The sequence below is a fragment of the Balaenoptera musculus genome, chromosome 10, assembly GCF_009873245.2.
Source record: "Balaenoptera musculus isolate JJ_BM4_2016_0621 chromosome 10, mBalMus1.pri.v3, whole genome shotgun sequence".
NCBI lineage: Eukaryota > Metazoa > Chordata > Mammalia > Artiodactyla > Balaenopteridae > Balaenoptera > Balaenoptera musculus.
Window position 1 is genome coordinate 250023 of NC_045794.1, and position 19045 is coordinate 269067.

Consider the following 19045-nt stretch of genomic DNA (forward strand, 5'->3'; position numbering starts at 1 on the left):
AACGCGGGGGCTCTGTTTCTAGGCGGCAAAACCTGTGTTCCTTTAGAAACAGCCTCCCCCCTTTTCTTTTGAGTTTGCATAGAAGACTGCTTTTGGAACAGGGAGGGGAAGGCTGCGGAACTAGGTTCCGTCTGGCACGCGCAGCATGGCTGTGGCCGGCGGGCTCTTGTGCCCCTGCCTGGGCGTTTCCATCGAGCCTCTTCTCCCTCTGGAGACAGGACTACGCCGACACGGAGCTCCTGCTCTCCCGGGAGAATGTGGACCAGGAGGCCCTGCTGAGCTATGCCCGGGAGGCGGCCGACTTCTCCACCCAGCAGCAGCTGCCCTCCCTGGACTTCGCCATCAACCACTACGGGCAGCCCGATGTGGCCATGTTCGACTTCACGTGCATGTACGCCTCCGAGAACGCGGCCCTGGTGCGGGAGCACAGTGGCCACCAGCTGCTGGTGGCCCTGGTAGGGGACAGCCTTCTGGAGGTGAGTGCTGAGCAGCAGGAGGTGGCAGTTCAGGTTGGAGGCCTGGCGAGGGGGCATCGCACTGAGGGGCAGCTCTGGGGTCCCAGCTGGGGAGCGAGTGTCTATGCCGCCACGCGGTCTAGTGTACAGGGGAGGGCCCCAGGCCACGGGGAGCCCAGGCTTGCCACTGTGGGTGGCAGTTCCGCAGGCTTTGTGACTTGCCCATCTGCAGGTTGTGAAGTAGGGAAGGGAAGGGCAGGGTACAGCTGCTCTTCAACAGCAAACTCTTTCTCTCCTCCTTAGTTTAGTTTCCCTCTTTTAAAAGGTAATTCAGGTTAATTCTTTGTTTTCTGTTTCTGTAGCCTTTTTGGCCAATGGGAACAGGAATAGCCCGGGGCTTTCTAGCTGCTATGGACTCGGCCTGGATGGTGCGCAGTTGGTCTCTGGGAAGGAGCCCCTTGGAAGTCCTGGCAGAGAGGTAACCGGAGGGGCGTCCTTCCGCGGTGACACAGGAGGGTCAGTGGTTTTCTCCTCAGGCAGAGTTCAGGTTTCTCTTTCCTTCTTCATTAATGATGTTTTTATGTTTAGGAGAGGGAAGGCAAGATAGGTATTCATAAAATCATAGAAACCTAAAGATTATCTAATCTAAGTGATGTTCTCTTATCCCTTTCAAATCAAATTTGTTACTGATGAGTGGTATCTGAATCTTTGTGTAACATTGAAGGACACTCTCTGATTCCTTTGTGACAGCTACATGAACAAATAAATATTCTATTGGCCAAAAGGTTCATTCGGTTTTTTCCCTAAGATGGCTCTAGTAGCACTTAGTTGTCTTTAACTTCATTCGGAACAATTTTGTTAGATTGTATATGACAGCTGTCATATCAGCCTGCATTTAAAAAAAGACTTATTGGGACTTCCCTGGTGGCGCAGTGGTTAAGAATACGCCTGCCAATGCAGGGGACATGGGTTCTAGCCCTGGTCCGGGAAGATCCCAAATGCCACAGAGCAACTAAGCCCGTGCACCACAGCTACTGAGTCTGCGCTGTAGAGCCCTCGAGCCACAACTACTGAGCCCGCGTGCCACAACTACTGAAGCCCGTGTGCCTAGAGCCTGTGCTCCACAACAAGAGAAGCCACCACAATGAGAAGCCCACACACTGCAATGAAGAGTAGCCCCTGCTCGCCAGAACTAGAGAAAGCCTGCGTGCAGCAACGAAGACCCAGCACAGCCAAAAATAAATAAGTAAATAAAATAAAATCTAAAAATTAAAAAAAAAAGACATCAAAATTGGTGAATTTTTGTGTAGCCGTTTTAATATTGAAGATGGAAGAAAAAAAGCAACATTTTCAGCATATTATGCTTTATCATTTCTAGAAAGGTAAAAACACAACTGAAACACAAAAAAAGATTTGTGCAGTGTATGGAGAAGGTGCTGTGACTGATTGAACATGTCAAAGGTGGTTTGCAAAGTTTTGTGCTGGAGATTTCTTGCTGGACGATGCTCCACGGTTGGATAGACCAGTTGAAGTTGATAGTGATCAAATCGAGACATTAATTGAGAACAATCAACGTTACACCACGAGGGAGATAGCCAACATACTCAAAGTATCCAAATCAAGCGCTGAAAATCATTTGCACCAGCTTGGTTATGTTAATCGCTTTGATGTTTGGGTTCCACGTAAGTTAAGCGAAAAAAACCTTCTTGACCATATTTCCGCATGTGATTCTCTACTTAAACCTAGCAAAAAAATTCCGTTTTTAAAACAAGTTGTGACAGACGATGAGAAGTGGATATTGTCCCATAATGTGGAACGGAAGAGATCGTGGGGCAAGCGAAATGAACCACCACCAACCACACCAAAGGCCAGTCTTCATCCAAAGAAAGTGATGTTGTGTATATGGTGGGATTGGAAGGGAGTCCTCTATTATGAGCTCCTTCTGGAAAACCCAACGATTAATTCCAACAAGTACTGCTCCCAGTTAGACCAACTGAAAGTGGCACTCGACAAAAAGCGTCTGGAATTAGTCAACAGAAAACGCATACTCTTCCATCAGGATAACGCAAGACCACATGTTTCTTTGATGGCCAGGCAAAAACTGTTACAGCTTGGCTGGGAAGTTCTGCTTCATCTGCTGTATTCACTAGACATTGCACCTTTGGATTTCCATTTATTTTGGTCTTTACAAAATTCTCTTAATGGAAAAAATTTCAGTTCCCTGGAAGACTGTCAAAGGCACCTAGAACAGTTGTTTGCTCAAAAAGATAAAAAGTTTTGGGAAGATGGAATTATGAAGTTGTCTGAAAAATGGCAGAAGGTAGTGGAACAAAAGGGTAAATACGTTGTTCAATAAAGTTCTTGGTGAAAATGAAAAATGTCTTTAGTTTTTACTTAAAAACCGAAGGCACTTTTTGGCCAACCCAATACATGAAAATAGTGCATTTAATCTTCCTGTCCTTAACTAGAGAGACTTGTACTAATGAAATCAGTGTGGTAGCAAGGGATGTACTAACATAAGAGAAGAAATTAAAAGTGACTTCGAATCCAAAGGGAAACAACAAAGTGCTTGTGAACAATTGACTCTCAACGGTCAGATATCGTGAAGCAGATAATTGCAGATGAGGTGAGGTCTCGGATTTGCTTGCTAATAAAGAACAAGTGCCTTGACCAGAACTAGAGAAAGAGGATTTGCTGGATGAAATTAGTGGTCGATACCATTTTTTAAGTCTGTTACCTAAGGTACTCTGGGTAAATTTGGTGGCAAGTTTTTTTCATCAGTGATTTTCTTAAAAATTAAACATCGGCCTACTTGCTAAAACAGCGCAGCAGTAAAGTAGAGTGAGGCTTGGCTCCCTGCCCACAGCAGTGGACTTGCCCTTCTCCTTGGCCCCTAGCAGTCTGGTGCCTGCGGGATCATTGGGATGGTGGGGATGATGGGAAGCCAGGGCTGATGGGGGATTGGAGGCAACCCATCAAGGAGGAGGACTTGTCCCACCCTGGACTGTCAGAAAACAGAAATATTATCAAAGGAGAGGGAGGAGCTTCTGGTGCCGTCACCGCTCTGAGCGCACTGCTGTTCGTCGTTGCAGGGAAAGCATTTATAGGTTGCTGCCTCAGACCACCCCCGAGAATGTGAGCAAGAACTTCAGCCAGTACAGCATAGACCCCGTCACCAGATACCCCAACATGAACGTCAGCTTCCTCCGGCCAAGCCAGGTAAGCGCCCCTGGCCCATCATCCGTGTCCCGGCCACGGTCAGGACCAGTCAGACGCCGTGAATACCGGCGCACCCACCAGCGTTCCTTCACAATCCAAGCAGACGTCTTCCTCAGTTGGCTGAGGGAGGCATCTGCCGTCAGCAGACTGACCAGCTGGGGCAGCGGGTTGTCTGGTGACCGGAGGGCTCTGTCCCATCTCCTGGTTCCCGTGGACGGTGCAGGAGCTCAGCCCTCGTTCTCTAGTCAGGACGTGCAGCAAGCACCTGCGTCACTGCCACCGGTCACCGTGACCCGGGGGCCGCCGCTCACCTTCCCTGAACTTGTTTCCCCATCTGTACCGTGGAGGTCACCATCCCTGCTGCTCCCAGGATCGTTGTGCAGGCAGGCAGCACGGGTCCCTTGAGACAACTTGGAAAGATAAGGCCCTCTGCAAGTAAAAGATACTGCCGGCCAACTCAGAATGTCTAAAGCCTTGTTACTGCACTGAGAGTGACATTTTACAAAGCATAATAACCCCAGGGAGCCCAACAATGCTGAGAAGGCAGCCCATTCAACGCATTTGCCTGTGTTCTAGAGTAATTTTTTATTCACTTTACATCTAGGCCTCTGTGTTTGTGTCTAGGCCTCTGTGTTTGTGGGGGAAACCCGCTGTCACTGGGCGGCAGTAATGGCCCAGCAGAGACGGTGCGAGGGCCCTCCGTGGCTCTCTCTGAGCACAGGTTCTTACAGTTGACGTGCATTTGTGTGTACGTGACCCACCGTATCCCAGAAAGGATTAAGGTTGGCGTTATACCTTCTGGCTACACTTTCCCCAGCCTTCCACTTCAGTCAGTGTGATCTCAGTAGGGAATTTGTTACTTGGTATGTGATTTTCCTTCTTTACGACTTGTAAACTTCCTGCCAGGTGCGCCATCTGTATGATACTGGAGAAACAAAAGATATTCATCTGGAGATGGAGAACCTCGTGAATTCCCGAACTACCCCAAAACTGGCCCGCAATGGTGAGTCCTGGTGATGGCCTTTGCGCCGTCGAGAGCGTTCTGTGTAATCGGCTGAGCTCTTGGTGTGCACAGTACCGGCTCTCACGTACATGGTTCTCACCGGAGGTGGTTTGCCCCCAGGGGACGTTTGGTCGTGTCTGGAGACATTTTTGGGTGTCAGGACTGGGGGTGTTGCTACTGCTCTGCCCCCGGTGGTACACAAGTCAGCCCCACAGCGAAGGATCAACTGCCTAAAGAAGCAGTGCTGTCGAGGCTGGGAAACCTGGTCTAAGGCGTCACGAGGGTGTAAAGAGAAATCGGATTCGGCGCTGTTGAGAGGGCGGGGGGTGGCGGACTTGGGAGCACACACGCAGACCAAGGTTTTGAGGGAAGGCTTTACAGAAGAAGCAGTGGCCTCTTAGCTGAGGACCACGACGGCTGCAGGACACAGTGATGGAGGCAGAGCCTGTGCTGTGCAGGCCCCTGAAGAGTTCTTTAAAAGGAGAGTGACCGGCCAGCTGCAGGTGAGCTGGGACAGAGAAGGGCAACAGGGCAGAGCAGGTAGTTTAGAAGTGCGCCAGTGGTCAGGCTGGCCGGTCCGGTGTTGATGCCGTGGATGAGAAGGGAGACCACGTCCGGTCCAGCTGTGCCCGTCCGTGAAGCATGTGGCTTGACAGCATACGTAGCATCTCTGAACTTGGGTTTCTGTGTGTGCAAAGTGGGGGTAACCATGCCCACCTCACGCTGGCTGCGAGGACTCGGGGGCGTGTTGGGGTGTTCGCTGCAGCACCTGGCGTGCAGCGGGGCGTCAGAAGTGGCTGCCGAGAGCATTAAGGAGCCAGAAGCACTGGCAGAGTCTGAACAAGGACTCGGGGCTGAGAAGATTTGAGCTCTGTCACGGGCATTTTGAATTTGACGTGCTGTTGGGATGTCAAGGCAGATGTGACCACCAGCAGGCAGCTGGAAACATTTTCATGTTCCTCCACTGGGGTGTCATCTCCTTGAAAGCAGAGAGTGTGTCTTTTATTTATTTATTTATTTATGGCTGCACCGCACGGCTCGCGGGATCTTAGTTCCCCGACCACAGATTGAACCTGGGCCCTTGGCAGTGAGAGTGCGGAGTCCTAACCACTGGACCGCCAGGGAAGTGCCCAGAGAGTGTGTCTTTGTTCACTGTTATTCTAGAGCCTGGAATATTGAAGTCGTCCAATACGTATTGGATCAGTGGATACACAGACTTGGGAGACATCTGAATAAAGTGAATTTCTGAAGCCAGGAGACTTATGAGGATGACACCAGCAGTAGTTCTCTGTGTCATTTCAGGATACATTTTCCCTGAAAGACTGAAGTGAAACAGGATTTTTAGATATGCAGTTTTAATTTTGTTATGTTCACAAATTTGTTATGTACAAATGGCTTAGTATAAGGTTAAGTGTTTTCAGCTGCTTAAGGTAAGGAACAGACTTTCTTGGACACAAATCGGAGTTCACAGATTCTTCTAAATGTTCTATATCAGAGCTCTTCTGATGTGATCATGAGAAACGGTTTTTTATAAAGGCTCTTCGTGTTTTAGAAGACACATCAGTGACTGGAAAACGTCCCAGTATGTGTGTCTATGTGTTGAGTTTTTCAAGACGTGACCACTTGTCATACTGAGTGCCAAGCCTGGCCTGATCTGGCATCCTTGGCCTTGCCTGTGTGGTCCTGCAAAGTTTCTTCACTTGGCAGATTGCTCGGTACCTTGGAAAGTGTGAGAGCAAGTGTTTAACGTGCTGCTAGGTGGAATGGAACGTTTCTTCTCGGGTGCTCCCAATGTTACTTTGAAGGGAAGGCGTTTCCTCCGCCACCTGCCAGACAACCCTCCAGGGAAATCTTACAGCCATCACGTGTGAGGGTGACAGCTCAGCAGGTGGCACCCTTCCCTCTATGTCCCTGTCCTGGAGAGTGGCTGGGACCCTGGGCTTCAGCGTGAGAGGATCCACAGCACCCACTTGTGATCTCTCATTCTCTTGGGGCATGGATGTTGACCTCAGAGTCTGGATAAATTGGTAGTTTCTTGTCTACCATAAATTCCATGGGAATTCCCTGGCAGTCCAGTGGTTAGGACTCTGCAATTTCATTGCTGTGGGCCCGGGTTTGATCCCTGGTCGGGGAACTAAGATTCCACAAGCCGCGCCGCACAGCCAAAAAAAAAAAAAAAAAATTAAATTAAATTCCACTCTTATGATACCAGTTAAATAACTTCTTACTTTTGAAAACCAGTGACGACTATTTTGTCCTTGCCTTCAGTGTTTTTTCAACCTGGTTATGTGGATTCTCTGTCAAAGCTACCAAGTGACCACACTTCCAATAATAACGTTGTTGTTTTAGAGTCTGTGGCTCGTTCCAGCAAACTGCTGGGTTGGTGCCAGCGGCAGACAGATGGCTACGCTGGGGTGAACGTGACGGACCTCACCATGTCGTGGAAGAGCGGCCTGGCCCTGTGTGCCGTCATCCACAGATACCGCCCTGATCTGATGTGAGTCCAGACTCTGCTTCATCTGTATTCCCGCAGGACTTGCGAGTGCCCTGCTTCCAAGCGGCCAAGCTCTGTACCTTGGAGATATAGATATAAGATACTTCTTCTGGAAGTCAGTCACTAATTTTGATTTATAGTTATATTTAAAGCTGCGTCTGTTAGGCATTATGTAGCTCAACCCAGGAATGATTAGCTGTTTGTAAAGTCTCAGCACTCAAAAGGTGGAAAACTGGTTATAACACCCCCTGGACCTGTTAACATCACACGAAGGAAAACTCTGTTTCTTGGCCCCAGGCTGAGCTCTGCGTTCGGCCAGCTCTCTGTCCAGTGCTGCTGGTCACGAGGAAAGCCTGGCCGGAGTGTGGGCTGAAGGCACGTGTGTCACTACCAGCAGAGCACTTCCTCCATTCACCGGGGCTTGTCGGCATTGTCTCTGGTCTCTTGCACTTTTTGCAAGCATGCTCTGTTAGGCCTGTAACACTCAGGTGGCCTTTTGCACCTGTGCGGTGACATCTCCTCTTTTGGTCATTCTGTACTCACCTAAATGCAGACTAGTATGACAGAATGACCCAGGTCAGCTGTGGTGACCGGTGCACCCAGATCTCCCCGTAGGCATTTGTTACCGTGGAAGCCAAACAAGAAGATTCAGAAACGAGCAGAGCACATGGCATTATTTTGGCTGCCTGTCCTTTCATCATTAGGTCCACTTACGGGCCCATTTTTGTGTATTTGTTTTGTTCTAATGATTACTTAAGTAATCCTGAAAGACCTGGCTCTTTTTTATGTTAATAAAAGAAAGGAGCCTCACCTAGTGCTTAGGAGTGGGGGTGCTGACGTGCTTGATAAGCGGAAGTGACCTCTGTGCCCCTGTCCCTTAGCTCATGCCGAGACTGGTGAAAATTAAGTTGAAGTAGGGCTTATTGACCCCTCCGGGGGGCAGGGGGCAGCCTGAGAACGACGACAGTGGATGACACAGAAGTGCTCAGGAGAAGGGCCAGGCAAGTCAGCCCTAGTCCAGAGGGAGAGCAGGACAGAAGGGGGAGGGCAGGACAGAGTCCCTGAAGGGAGCCTGGCGCGGAGGGGACACACTCCTGTGGGAATGGACCGAAGGCTGCCGGGGGCCCGGGCGTTTCCTCCTGACGGTGCACAGAGCCGTGAGTAGCTAATTTGGCACCGTTTAGGCTGCCGTGACGTCACTCAGGATGAGGCGCCCATAGTTTAGTAGGCTTAATGTACAGAGTAAAGGAGTTTAAAAAATGAAAAATGGTTGCAGAGTCAGCAGGTTAACACAAAATAAGGCCTGCCCAGTTAATCTGAAATCACCTAAAGAAGGATGCTGTCAGTCTTTACTTGATTGAATAGCAAGAAGCCTGAAACCCAGTGGGAAATGTTTGTTAATCTAAATACTTAGGAAAACTCAGGAAATTTAGCGGTGGAGAAATCTTTTGAGGAAAGTTTTGGAATTTCCCTTTGAATTAGAGGGGAAGGCTGAGTAAGATTCACCAGAGCTGATTTAGTACATCAACAGCTTGTCAGCTCCAAAGGACACAGGGGGTGATGGTTCCAAGCCTTTAGACACAGCCTGATCCAAATAGGACCTTTATTGTTATTGAGCATAAGTTTAATACATGCAGACCACACGCGGGGCACAGGAGAAACATAACAAAAACAATTCCTTTTCTTGAGCTTACATTTTAGTAAGAACTTTATGTTACTGATAAAATGTTATGTTTTCCGGGCTTCCCTGGTGGCGCAGTGGTTGAGAATCTGCCTGCTAATGCAGGGGACACGGGTTCGAGCCCTGGTCTGGGAAGATCCCACGTGCTGTGGAGCAACTAGGCCCGTGAGCCACAACTACTGAGCCTGCGCGTCTGGAGCCTGTGTTCCGCAACAAGAGAGGCTGCGATAGTGAGAGGCCCGCGCACCGCGATGAAGAGTGGCCCCCGCTTGCCGCAACTGTAGAAAGCCCTCGCACAGAAACGAAGACCCAACACAGCCATAAATAAATAAATAAATAAATAAAATTAAAAAGTGTTTAAAAAAAAATGTTATGTTTTCCAACTTTTCCCCTCTTTTCTCTTATGGGTAGATTGTTAATCCTTTCTTCTCCCTGAGGATGATTTGCATTTCGTTAGTAAAAGGAGGGAGACAGAAGTGAGACAGGTTTGCTCTCCGATTTCAGTGAGGCCTGCGCCCTGGATTTTAGCTGAAAGACCAAGAAATAATGATGACTCTGTGATACCGTGTTTTCTGGTCTGGGGACAAGCAGCCCATCTTGACACGTTTTCCTTGTCCTGTTTCTCAGAGATTTTGATTCTTTGGATGAGCAAAATGTGGAGAAGAATAACCAGCTGGCCTTTGATATTGCTGAGAAGGAGCTGGGCATTTCTCCCATCATGACAGGCAGAGAGATGGCCTCGGTGGGGGAGCCGGACAAGCTGTCCATGGTGATGTACCTGACCCAGTTCTACGAGATGTTCAGGGACTCGCTCCCCTCCCGAGGTAAGGGCCCCCCAGGGGTGCTGCCGTGCGGCTCCCCTGCCTCTCCTTCCCCCGTGCCCCTTCTTCCAGCAGACCCGCTTCTCTGCGCTGTTGTCAGCCCCTTGTTCTGACCCAGGTCTTGCTCAGCAGACCTGCAGTTGTGGAGGCCATGAGCATTCCCGTCTAGAGCCTTGTCCTTGACTCCACCACCCTCGTTCCCTTTCTCTCAGAACCAGACTTTCTGAAAAGGTGCTTTTGCTGTGGCCTGGACTTCGTCACTGCCTAATCTTGTGACACTTTGCAACCCGGCCAAAACTGTTGTCCGTGGTCATGAAGAATCACCAGATGCATATTCTTCCCTCCTCTCTCACCTCTCAGACACCCGTCTGTTCTGCGTTGTTCAGCACTTGGAATGACGTCCTTTCTCTTGAAATTCTCTCTTTCTCTTGGCTTCTGTGATCCCGGACTATACTTGCTTCGTTCTCTTTCTTCTGTAACGGTTCCTCCTCTGGCTTCTCTTTCTTCTCCTGCCTTTTAGTGTTTCCAGACATCTTCCCTTGACCCTCAGGCTATCAGAAAACAGACTGAGTCAGCGTCATGATGCTTACAAGTGTTGACCATGGTACCTGACCTGGTTTACATCCCATTTCCTCCACCTGAAGTCACTAAACTTCCCTGTGCCTCAGTTTCCCCATCTGTAAAGTGGGGATAACATGTACATGGCTAGATGGTAATACACTAAGAAGAGTGTTTGGTGAATGGAAGCACTTAAACAAATGTTAGCAATGTATTATTAGTTTCAATTATTATTTCAACACTACTATTGTTACGAATAAAACATTGGAACCCACAGAGTTTAGGTACCATTCTCCAGTGCTTCTAGCCCATGTACTTGTAGATATCTGTAGACATCTGTGGCTTTCTCTCATTAGAGATGCAGTTCTTACAACAGACATGCACAACTCTGACATCAACAAGCACACCCTGAGCCCGTGACCCGAGTCCTGTCTCCTCCCCCGACACCCCTCCCTTTCTCTCCCGACCTGAACTTTTCATCTTGAAGTGAGGCTTCGGCACTCTGTTGTAACCAGCAAGCACAGGCAGATTGCAGCGTCTGAAAAGCGAAAGTGGAGGTTTTTGTGACTGAAGTGGATTGGGGCAAGTGTTGGTTTTGTTTGTATGGATGGAGAAGAGAAGGCCCAGCGTCCAGGGCTCCGTGTGCATTTTCTCTGTGGAGTTCCTGCCGGGTTCAGAGCGCACGAACCCTCAGAGCTTCCTGAGGTTCTGAGAGCCTCCTGCGAGGAGGTGCCCTCAGGGCTGTCCTTGGACACTGCTTGTTTCTGCCCACAGACGCCTTGGACCTGAATGCTGAGGAGAGGGCCGTCCTGGTAGCCAGCACTAAATCCCCCATCTCCTTCCTGAGCAAGCTGGGGCAGACCATTTCTCGGAAGCGCTCTCCCAAGGTCAGTGGAAGGGTTTTTCCTCCAGCTGCAGAACTAATGGCACAGTGCAGTGGCTAGAGGAATGTGGTTTCCCTCTGCTCTTGGTGCAGGACAAAAAGGAAAAGGACTTGGACGGTGCTGGGAAGAGGAGAAAGACCAGCCAGTCGGAAGAGGTGAGAAATATCTGGAATTTGCCAGAACGAATGTACTGAATTGCCCTCCTTGGCTGAAACGCTTAATTCCCAAATCGGTATTGCTAGATCTTTTCAGTTCACTCTTTGTGAGAATTGTTGTGCACAGATGCTTTCTGTGGCCTTTTGCCTTTGTTTAGTTTTTTGGAGAGCATCCAGGGAACACACACATGTGCTCTGGGCCTTCCTGTCTCTTTGGAATCCCATATGTGGCGAAGGGCAGCAGCTTTCCTGGGATGTGACCACACCAGCAAGAGCCCGAGTACCTCTTCATACTGCCCCTGCGCCCGAGGCCATCTTGAGATTAGAACCTTGAGGAGAGCCACTGAGCTCAACCTAAAGCAGGGACCAGCCGCTGTGCCAGGCCCTGGGGTGTGGGCAGGGGCTCCTCTAACCGAGGCTGGCTCTCGATACCCCTGTTCACCAGGAGGACGCGCCCCGGGGCTACAGAGGAGGAAGGCCTACGCTGGTGAGCACACTGAGCGACCGGAGGGTGGATGTGGCCCTTGGCAACCAGAACAAGGTGAAGTACATGGCGACCCAGCTGCTGGCCAAGTTTGAGGAGAACGCACCCGCGCAGGCCACGGGCGTGAGGAGACAGGTAAGCCCGGCTCACACCTCGCCCGCCCGGACCTGGGCTGGCCACAGAGGAAGGGGGGTTAGTGAGTGAGACGGGGAACTTCCCGGTCCTGAGGGCTCAGGGCTCGAGACTGGCGTCTGCGTGGGACAGGGACAAGGGTTCCTGTCCTCACCAGCCAGGCCCACCCGAGGATCTTTAAAACGGGGTGTCCAGATCTGTGTACGTAGGTGTGTGTTCATGTACATGCATACGTAAGTAATGTAAGAGGTACCTGCTTACTGAGGAAAATGCTGGAAAGTGTAATTAAGGCCCCTGTAATTCTGTTAATATTTTGCCATGTTTCTTTCTGGTCTTTTTTTTAGTGCATTCTTGTTTTCATGGTTGAGGTCATTCTTAACGTACACTTTCCTGTTCTGCTTTCTTCATGTAACTTTGGGCATATTTCCATGTTCCAAACTCTTTATAAGCCTGATCCAAAGTGTGTGCTCCATGCTTTTCTTAACTCTTCCTCTGGTGCTGGATGTTTAGTTGGTTCTCATCTTTGATGAAGGGCACAGAGGTAGACACTCTTATGTGTTGCACATGGTTTTCCTACACTGTCCTTGAGCTAGATCACGAGTGTGAGCGCTGTAAAGGTTCTCCGTGGACTGTCCTCACTCCCGAGTCCTGCTGAGGGCTGGACTGCCATGTCTGTTAGGTCTCGTCTCTCCTCTTGCTTGTCTAAAAGTCACTAAGGCTTCTCAAGAGGAGGTACAGGCATTGTGAGATCCACACTGAACGTTTCTTCCAAAACTCCTGGTGCGGGGAGCGCCTCTTCATCTTGGCCACGTGCGCCAGCCCTTGTTCCTGTGGACCAGGGGCCAGGCCGACCACCATCACTAACTTCTCACATCTAGTGCTTGGTTAGATCCTCACGCTCCAGGCGTTCGTGCCGAGGTCCACAGAGAACATGCAGGCTTGACTGTGAACGTGTGAGGCGGCTGGGCGGCTGTAGCAGCCCAGGTTCCGTCCTCCTCAGCAAGGCTGGGGTGCTCTCCACTGGAGGAAGTGTTCCCGCACTCATTTTGAGTAGAAAGATTCATTTTCCAAGCCAGAATTAGTAGTTTAGGCTCAGAGCATTGAGTGTGGGAAAAGGATAATCAGAATTACAGCTTCTGCTTGCCTTTTCTTTTGCATTTGGCTTCGCCCGAGTTGGGGGGAATAGAGGATTTTCCTTTGTAAGTGTAACTTCCTAGAACTAATTCCGTGCACCCTCCTTCAGTTCATAGATGCGTGCCTATCCTCCGTGAGAACCATTTTTGTGTCTGCTACCTTAATGTTTTTTTGGTTTTTTTTTTGTCTCTGTGTCCTGTCCCCTACCCAATACTTGGCCTGTGTGTCACAGCCGACACAAGAGCGTGGGCTCAGCCAGCCGTCCTGCTGCCTGCCTGAGCAGGGTCGCCCTGCTCCCGCCCCCAAGTGGAAACAGGTAAAGGAACTGCCCAGGGACCAGAATGGGTGCTGGGCCTTCCCACCTGCTCCTCCTCCGAGCCAGCCGGGTGGGGCCTGCACCGTAGAAGCCTAGGTCACGGGGGTAGGGATCTCTGCGCGCATTTGAGTGGCGACTCTGGGGGAAAGTTCAACAGACAGTACTGATAGTATTGCATGACTTGTTTAACTCCTTGGGATTTGGGAAACCAGTGAAAAGGGTGGGCTGTTAAATTAGTGTTGAAACTAGCTGAATCTATGTGGTACCTGTGTTCAGGTACTTAGCCTTTGGGGTTTTGCTGTTATAACCTTTGTCCCAAGTTGACCTTTGGCTGGAATGCGTCCGCGTGACCCCTGGAGGACAATCCCGAGTTTCTAGAGCTTGGGGCTCGGGGCAGTGGTCTTGTGTTAAACAGGAAAATGTTATCCAAGAAATAGTCTCAAACTGGTTTTTTCCTTGTTTCAGATCATGGACAGAGATGATCATGGGCGTTTTCTCAGTGTTTTGTCCACATTTAAAATACTCTTTTTGGAAATTTTCACTAAAGTTTCTGCAGGATCTCCTGTAAAGCTGCTTCTCCTACATAGTATAGAGTGGGGCGGAAAGAAAGAGGGGCTGGCGCCTGGCGGGTAACAGGAAACCCGCCAGAGCGATGGGCCTCTGCTCTGTTCCCCCCACGTCACAGCCGTGAGTGCGGCCTGGGTTTGCTGTCTCGTGGTTTGGAATCGCTGAGGACTGGGGTTCTGAGCAGTCAAGGGGCTGACCCTGATTCCCTCCTGTGCTGGGAGGTGCTGGGGAGTGGTGAGTTCGATTTCAGTTGAATTACACTCAGGGCAGAATGTTTCTTTCTAACTTTTCTTCTGATAATATGCATGTTAAGGCAGGGCCTGTGAGGCTGAGGTGGAAGCTTGGGAGCAGCGTCCAAAGTCACCATGAAGCCAAGCTGCCTCTCTCCCCATGCTTGGGGAGGGGAGGTCTTCTGAGAAAAGCTCATTAGAAATTCCCTTCTGTTTTCCTTACTTACCCTTTGCCTAGGGTAGACCTTTGAAGTCTAGGTGGAAGGTATGATTTGAAGGTTAGTCTTGAATTGAGTATTACTAAAGGGGAAGGTGAACTCTGCACTACATTCCCAGTTTCTTACACTAGTCACAGAGGTGGCCTGAGACAGGGAAGCACAGTCGGTGGGTGAAGAGGTGACTTTGAGTGGCACGTCCTGGAGTGGCTCTGGGCGGGCATCCCAGGAAGCCCGGGTCAGGGACCCGAGGGGCTGGCTCGGCCACCGCTGCTGCCTCCGTCCTGCGGAAGACGGGCTCGGCTCCTGCTGGGTGCTGGGCTGCAGGGGTGCCCAGAGCCCTGCTCCTCCTGTTGCTGCAGCGGCTGGGAGCCTCCAGCCTGTGCGGGTGCTGCCTGAACGCACCCAGGTGATTTGTGATCACGGTCGGTGGAGTTGAGTATGTACCGCCAGGCTCTCCAGGCCAAACAGACCCTTAAAGTGAAGGCTGGCCTGGGGAAGGGGCACCGGAGATGCCGGTCAGAAGGAGCAGCCGGGTAGCTGGACCCCATCAGATCCTATGTGTAGAGCGGGATTGGAATGTGCTGGGCTGTGAGAGGACCCGTGACGCACAGCTCTCACGTCCTCGTGAGATGTGTTCACAAACAGCTTACCCCCAGTGCTAAGTCAGGAGTGGCGTCATGAGCCTTGCTTTGCCCACTTATCCCCTGAAAGATAGAGCACTGGAGGGCCATGCCAGTTGGCGCACCAGCCCAGGGACACAGGAGGTCCAGGGGTGCGCCCTGGGGGCTGACGGCGCGCCTTCCTGTGACTCACTTGCTGTTCCCCTGGAAGCGGCTCCGACTGAGGCAGGCGGGCGTGGCGAGCACAGTGGTGAGGCCGAGCTGGTCGTGGTGAGGAAGAGCGTGGGGATGCCCGCTCCTCGCCACCTTCCTATGACGTCAGCCGGCTCTTCCCTCCCCACCTCGTCCCCTTCTGATCTCAGAAATGCGTCCTGCAGGCAGAGTCTGCGGTTAAGCAGCCTTGGTTTGGCTGTAGATGGTCAGTGGTGCGGGAACAGACGGAGGAGTGGTTTTTTGGCCTCTTCCCCTCCGGGCTTTGCTGGGAGCCGCCCCACACGGTAGCTCTGGGCGTGAGGAAACTGAGGCTTCCTCTGACTCAGGAATCTGGTGGTTTCTTTAGTACTGCAGGGTTCTGTCAATCAGAGGCAGGTTCACAGGAAGCGGACACCATGGGGAAGTGATCCACGGACATTGTGTGGTGTGTTAGCGAAAGGTGTTAATTTTATACCGTTTCCTGTTCTTTCCTGTATTTCTGTGGTCGTCTCCCAGAACCTTCCGCGTGTGAGTGAGGGGACTGAGCAGGAGGAAGCAGTGGCAGGACGTGGGCGTGGGTGGCCCAGGAGGTGCTGGTCTGCTGCTGCAGGTGCCCGGGCGCCCCCGCTGTGGGCAGCAGTCACCACGCTCCCCCCGTAACGGGAGTCTGTGTGCCCTTCTATCTACTTGTAACTGAGCCCCTTCTACCCCCCAGCTTCCCTGATAAGCCAACAGAGAGGAATATGCCCTGGTCCCTGGCATTTAGAAAGTGCTGCCGTGCAGGTCCTGACCCCGCAGTGGCTGCAGAGATGACTCTGGGATCTGCAAACAGAGTGCCTCTGTCCCGAGGCCACGACAGGCGGGGACAGGCCTCTGCCTGAACACACCAATTTGTGCTGAGGATGGATGGGTGGGGAAGGGCCTCTGGGATGCTTTTGGCAGATGCCTTCGGTCCTTCCAGACCCAGCCTCAACGTGGCCACCATTTCACCTGTGTTCTCTCTGTTTGTGTCTATCGGCGTAAAAGCGACAGGAAAAGGAGCATTCTCGGACCTGCCCCAAAAAAGTGATCACACTCTCTCCTCCCCCTACTCCGCCTCCCTGTCGGGCACGTGGCGACCAGCAGGTGACCCCCTCTGCATGCTCCGCTGTCCTGTGTGCCTGCCTGCCTGTGTGGGTGGCCAGGGGAGAGACCAAGTCAGGATCCCCTCATTTCAGTGATGACTTACTGGCGAAGCGACCTTTGCTGGTGGGCCTCAGGATGGCACATCGTCCATTCAAACCCTGGGTAGTTTAATCTAGTCCCGCATCACAGGCCTACAACTGTGCAGCCACAAACTAAAATTTAAGCTGTACTTGACACAGATGCGAGGTCCAAAAGCCCTGGAGAGCATTTTTGTATAACCCCATTGAAATCAGCCATTTTTGTCTTGCTGCCCAAGGAGATACAGTTAAGGTGAACTTTGGGAGGCTTGTTATAGGGCTCCACTCCGTGAGTTCGGCTCCTTCTGATTTTGAGAGCCCTGCCTCTTGTTTATCCAGCTTTTGCCAACAAACACCTGCCCTTTCCGTCCACCCCACTCACTGTCCAGGCGGATCACTGGAGAACTTCTTCACGGCGAGTTAACCACACGTGCTTTGCGACCAGCACGCTCATATGAAGTGCGTTTATAGAACGGCTTTTTTGACTTGTGTTGTATGTCCCTATAAAGTAAAACACTGATTTTGGAGGTAGGATCTACGGAAAGACATTTTCTCAGCTCTGGTAGCCTATTTAGAAGGTGATCCCATAATGTGTCTGATGTGCAGGGGCCCAGCCTATGTCCCTGGGTCTGGACGCTGAGCCCTTGTAGGGTAGTGACCACCCTGGGCCCTGTCTCTGCCCGAGAACCAACATGGGGCATTTCCTCTGAGTCAGGCAGTGTTCTGAGTGCTTTTCCTGTGTCGTCTTAGTCTGTTCTCACAATAACCCTACGAGGCAGGTCCTGTTATCCTCACCTTTTACAGATGAGGAGACCGAGGTGTAGGCTAGGGAGGCCAAGCAGTTTGTGTGAAGTCACACAGTGAGCAGCGAGCTAGGAGCTGAACCCAAGTGGTGTGACTCTGGAGCCTGAGCCCCGGCCTCGTCCTGCCCGCGGAGACCACACGCTCACGGGCTCTGGACAACAGAGTGGCCACATCGGGAGCTCTGGGTCAGTTCTTGCAGCGGGGCAGGGCCATACGGTGAATGCTGGGCTATCCAGAGAGTGACTAGGGCCTAGACGCCCCAACCCCACGTCGCTGTGTTAGTGGTTTCCTCAGGGCAGCGGAGGCGGCGTGGGCCTGTGTCACGGTCCCCGGCCTCTTGGGTACAGCTTCTGTGCTCACCTCGCCCCTTAGTGCCGTGTGCTCTTGGAGTCTCCTGTGGACTCTTGTCGTCTCTAATGCCTCGGTGTGGAAGCTTCACCCTCCTAACCTGCCTCTCCTGTTAACCTTCCACTGAATGCCTCTGATCACGTGCCGCTGTGTGAAAGAAATATGTTTGTTCCACCTTTGTACTAACCGTAGTTCGTTATTTATCCACGTAGCTGACCTCATTGGAGGCCAGGTGGGAGAACAGCTGTGTACAGCTGTCCTTGGGTCACAGGATTTGATGTAGATGGGACTGTGGTTACTTGGGGTTGGGGACCAGTAGGCAACAGGTTATGTGTTGAAATGAACTCTCACTTTCTGGTACTGTCACTTAGTAGGTCCAGATAGAGCATTTGGATGGAGCTTAAGTTTCTACTTTGTTGCCAACAGACGTACAGCGATCTTGATGCTGACAGCCATGGCAAGCAGAGTCCCCACCACGAGAGGGTAAAAGCACGACTGTGGCATGGGGTGCTGGCAGCCACACAGATGCGGCACGCTGGGGCGGGGGGGCAGGCGTGGCCCCTCTCCCTTGCTTTTTCCACACTCTGGTCACCCAGCCAAGAGCCGGGACTCTTTCCGCTAACAGTGATGACCCTTGCAAATAGCATTCGCGGTGGAACATCCATCCACTCAGCGTCAGACCAGATAGGAACCCTGAGAGTTTGTGCCCTGTGAACGGCCTCTTCCCCTCCCTGCCCCGCCTTCCCACTACCAGATATGCACCTTCGACTTCTGGGGAAGGGTCGAGGTCAGTAAGCAGGAGGCACTTGCTTGGCTACTTCCGGGATCCTGACGTAGAAATACCAAGAAAGCCAAAGCTCTTAGAGCATGGGGATTCTTCAGGTGTGAAGAGGACGGGGGCGGGAAGGAAGGTGATGACAAGACAGGGTCCATAATGAAAAGTGGTGGCTTATCTGTTCGAGACACTAGTAGGGAGACGCCTGAGCACACCTGGCCATCGTACGATCTGATGAGTTGCAGAGATGCTCATCTCAAAACCTGCTAACTATGAAACTTTTTTGGCTGTTATTGTTACCCTTAAATGGAGGCCTGAGTGGGTGTAGCTCTGCAGCCAGAATGAAGAATCATCTCTAACTGTTCATTTCACATGGGCCTTCTCTTATTTTTGCCTCCCCCTTTGCCTTTGCTCTGAGAAATGCCCTCATGGCTGAGCAGTAAGTCTGGTTCCCTCCTGGACCCATTAGGAAAGTAGTGGTAGCACTGTCTTCCTACCAGTTGCCAGGCAGGAAGCAGGCCCGGGGTTGGGGGGGGTGGCCTTTCCATGTCACCCGTGTCACCCACAGCTTCACTGCCTGTGCCCAGCCTCTTTCTTCCTTCTTCCCAGGCTGGTTCCTGTCAAGAAGAAAGCTAGGCACTTTCACTGCACAGGGCAGTGCCCTCCGTTTTGGGGGATGCCTATTTGAGGAGGTGCTGATGGTCTTGAATGAAACAGGGTCTCCGTGGGGAGCGGAGGGAAGTCGGTGGAGGA

At 51.4% G+C, this 19045-nt stretch overlaps 1 protein-coding gene across 14 annotated transcripts in view; it reads left to right on the forward strand.

Moving 5' to 3' along the window:
• Positions 1–19045, forward strand: part of MICAL3 (microtubule associated monooxygenase, calponin and LIM domain containing 3) — a 155130-nt gene that overhangs the window by 62226 nt on the left and 73859 nt on the right. For 8 of the 14 annotated variants that reach the window (XR_005021482.1, XM_036865641.1, XM_036865643.1 and 5 more), the window contains 12 exons: positions 219–476; positions 818–933; positions 3548–3674; positions 4581–4677; positions 7027–7174; positions 9480–9676; positions 11006–11118; positions 11208–11270; positions 11716–11889; positions 13253–13336; positions 16190–16288; positions 17944–18000. Coding sequence is in view for 12 of the 14 variants with exons in the window: in XM_036865641.1 (XP_036721536.1) it covers positions 219–476; positions 818–933; positions 3548–3674; positions 4581–4677; positions 7027–7174; positions 9480–9676; positions 11006–11118; positions 11208–11270; positions 11716–11889; positions 13253–13336; positions 16190–16288; positions 17944–18000 (1533 nt within the window). In the remaining 2 variants the exon portion in view is untranslated. Of the gene's footprint in view, positions 1–218; positions 477–817; positions 934–3547; positions 3675–4580; positions 4678–7026; positions 7175–9479; positions 9677–11005; positions 11119–11207; positions 11271–11715; positions 11890–13252; positions 13337–13801; positions 16289–17169; positions 17355–17943; positions 18001–19045 lie in introns of those variants that run through there. The other 6 variants (XM_036865648.1, XM_036865649.1, XM_036865650.1 and 3 more) reach the window with 4 other exon arrangements.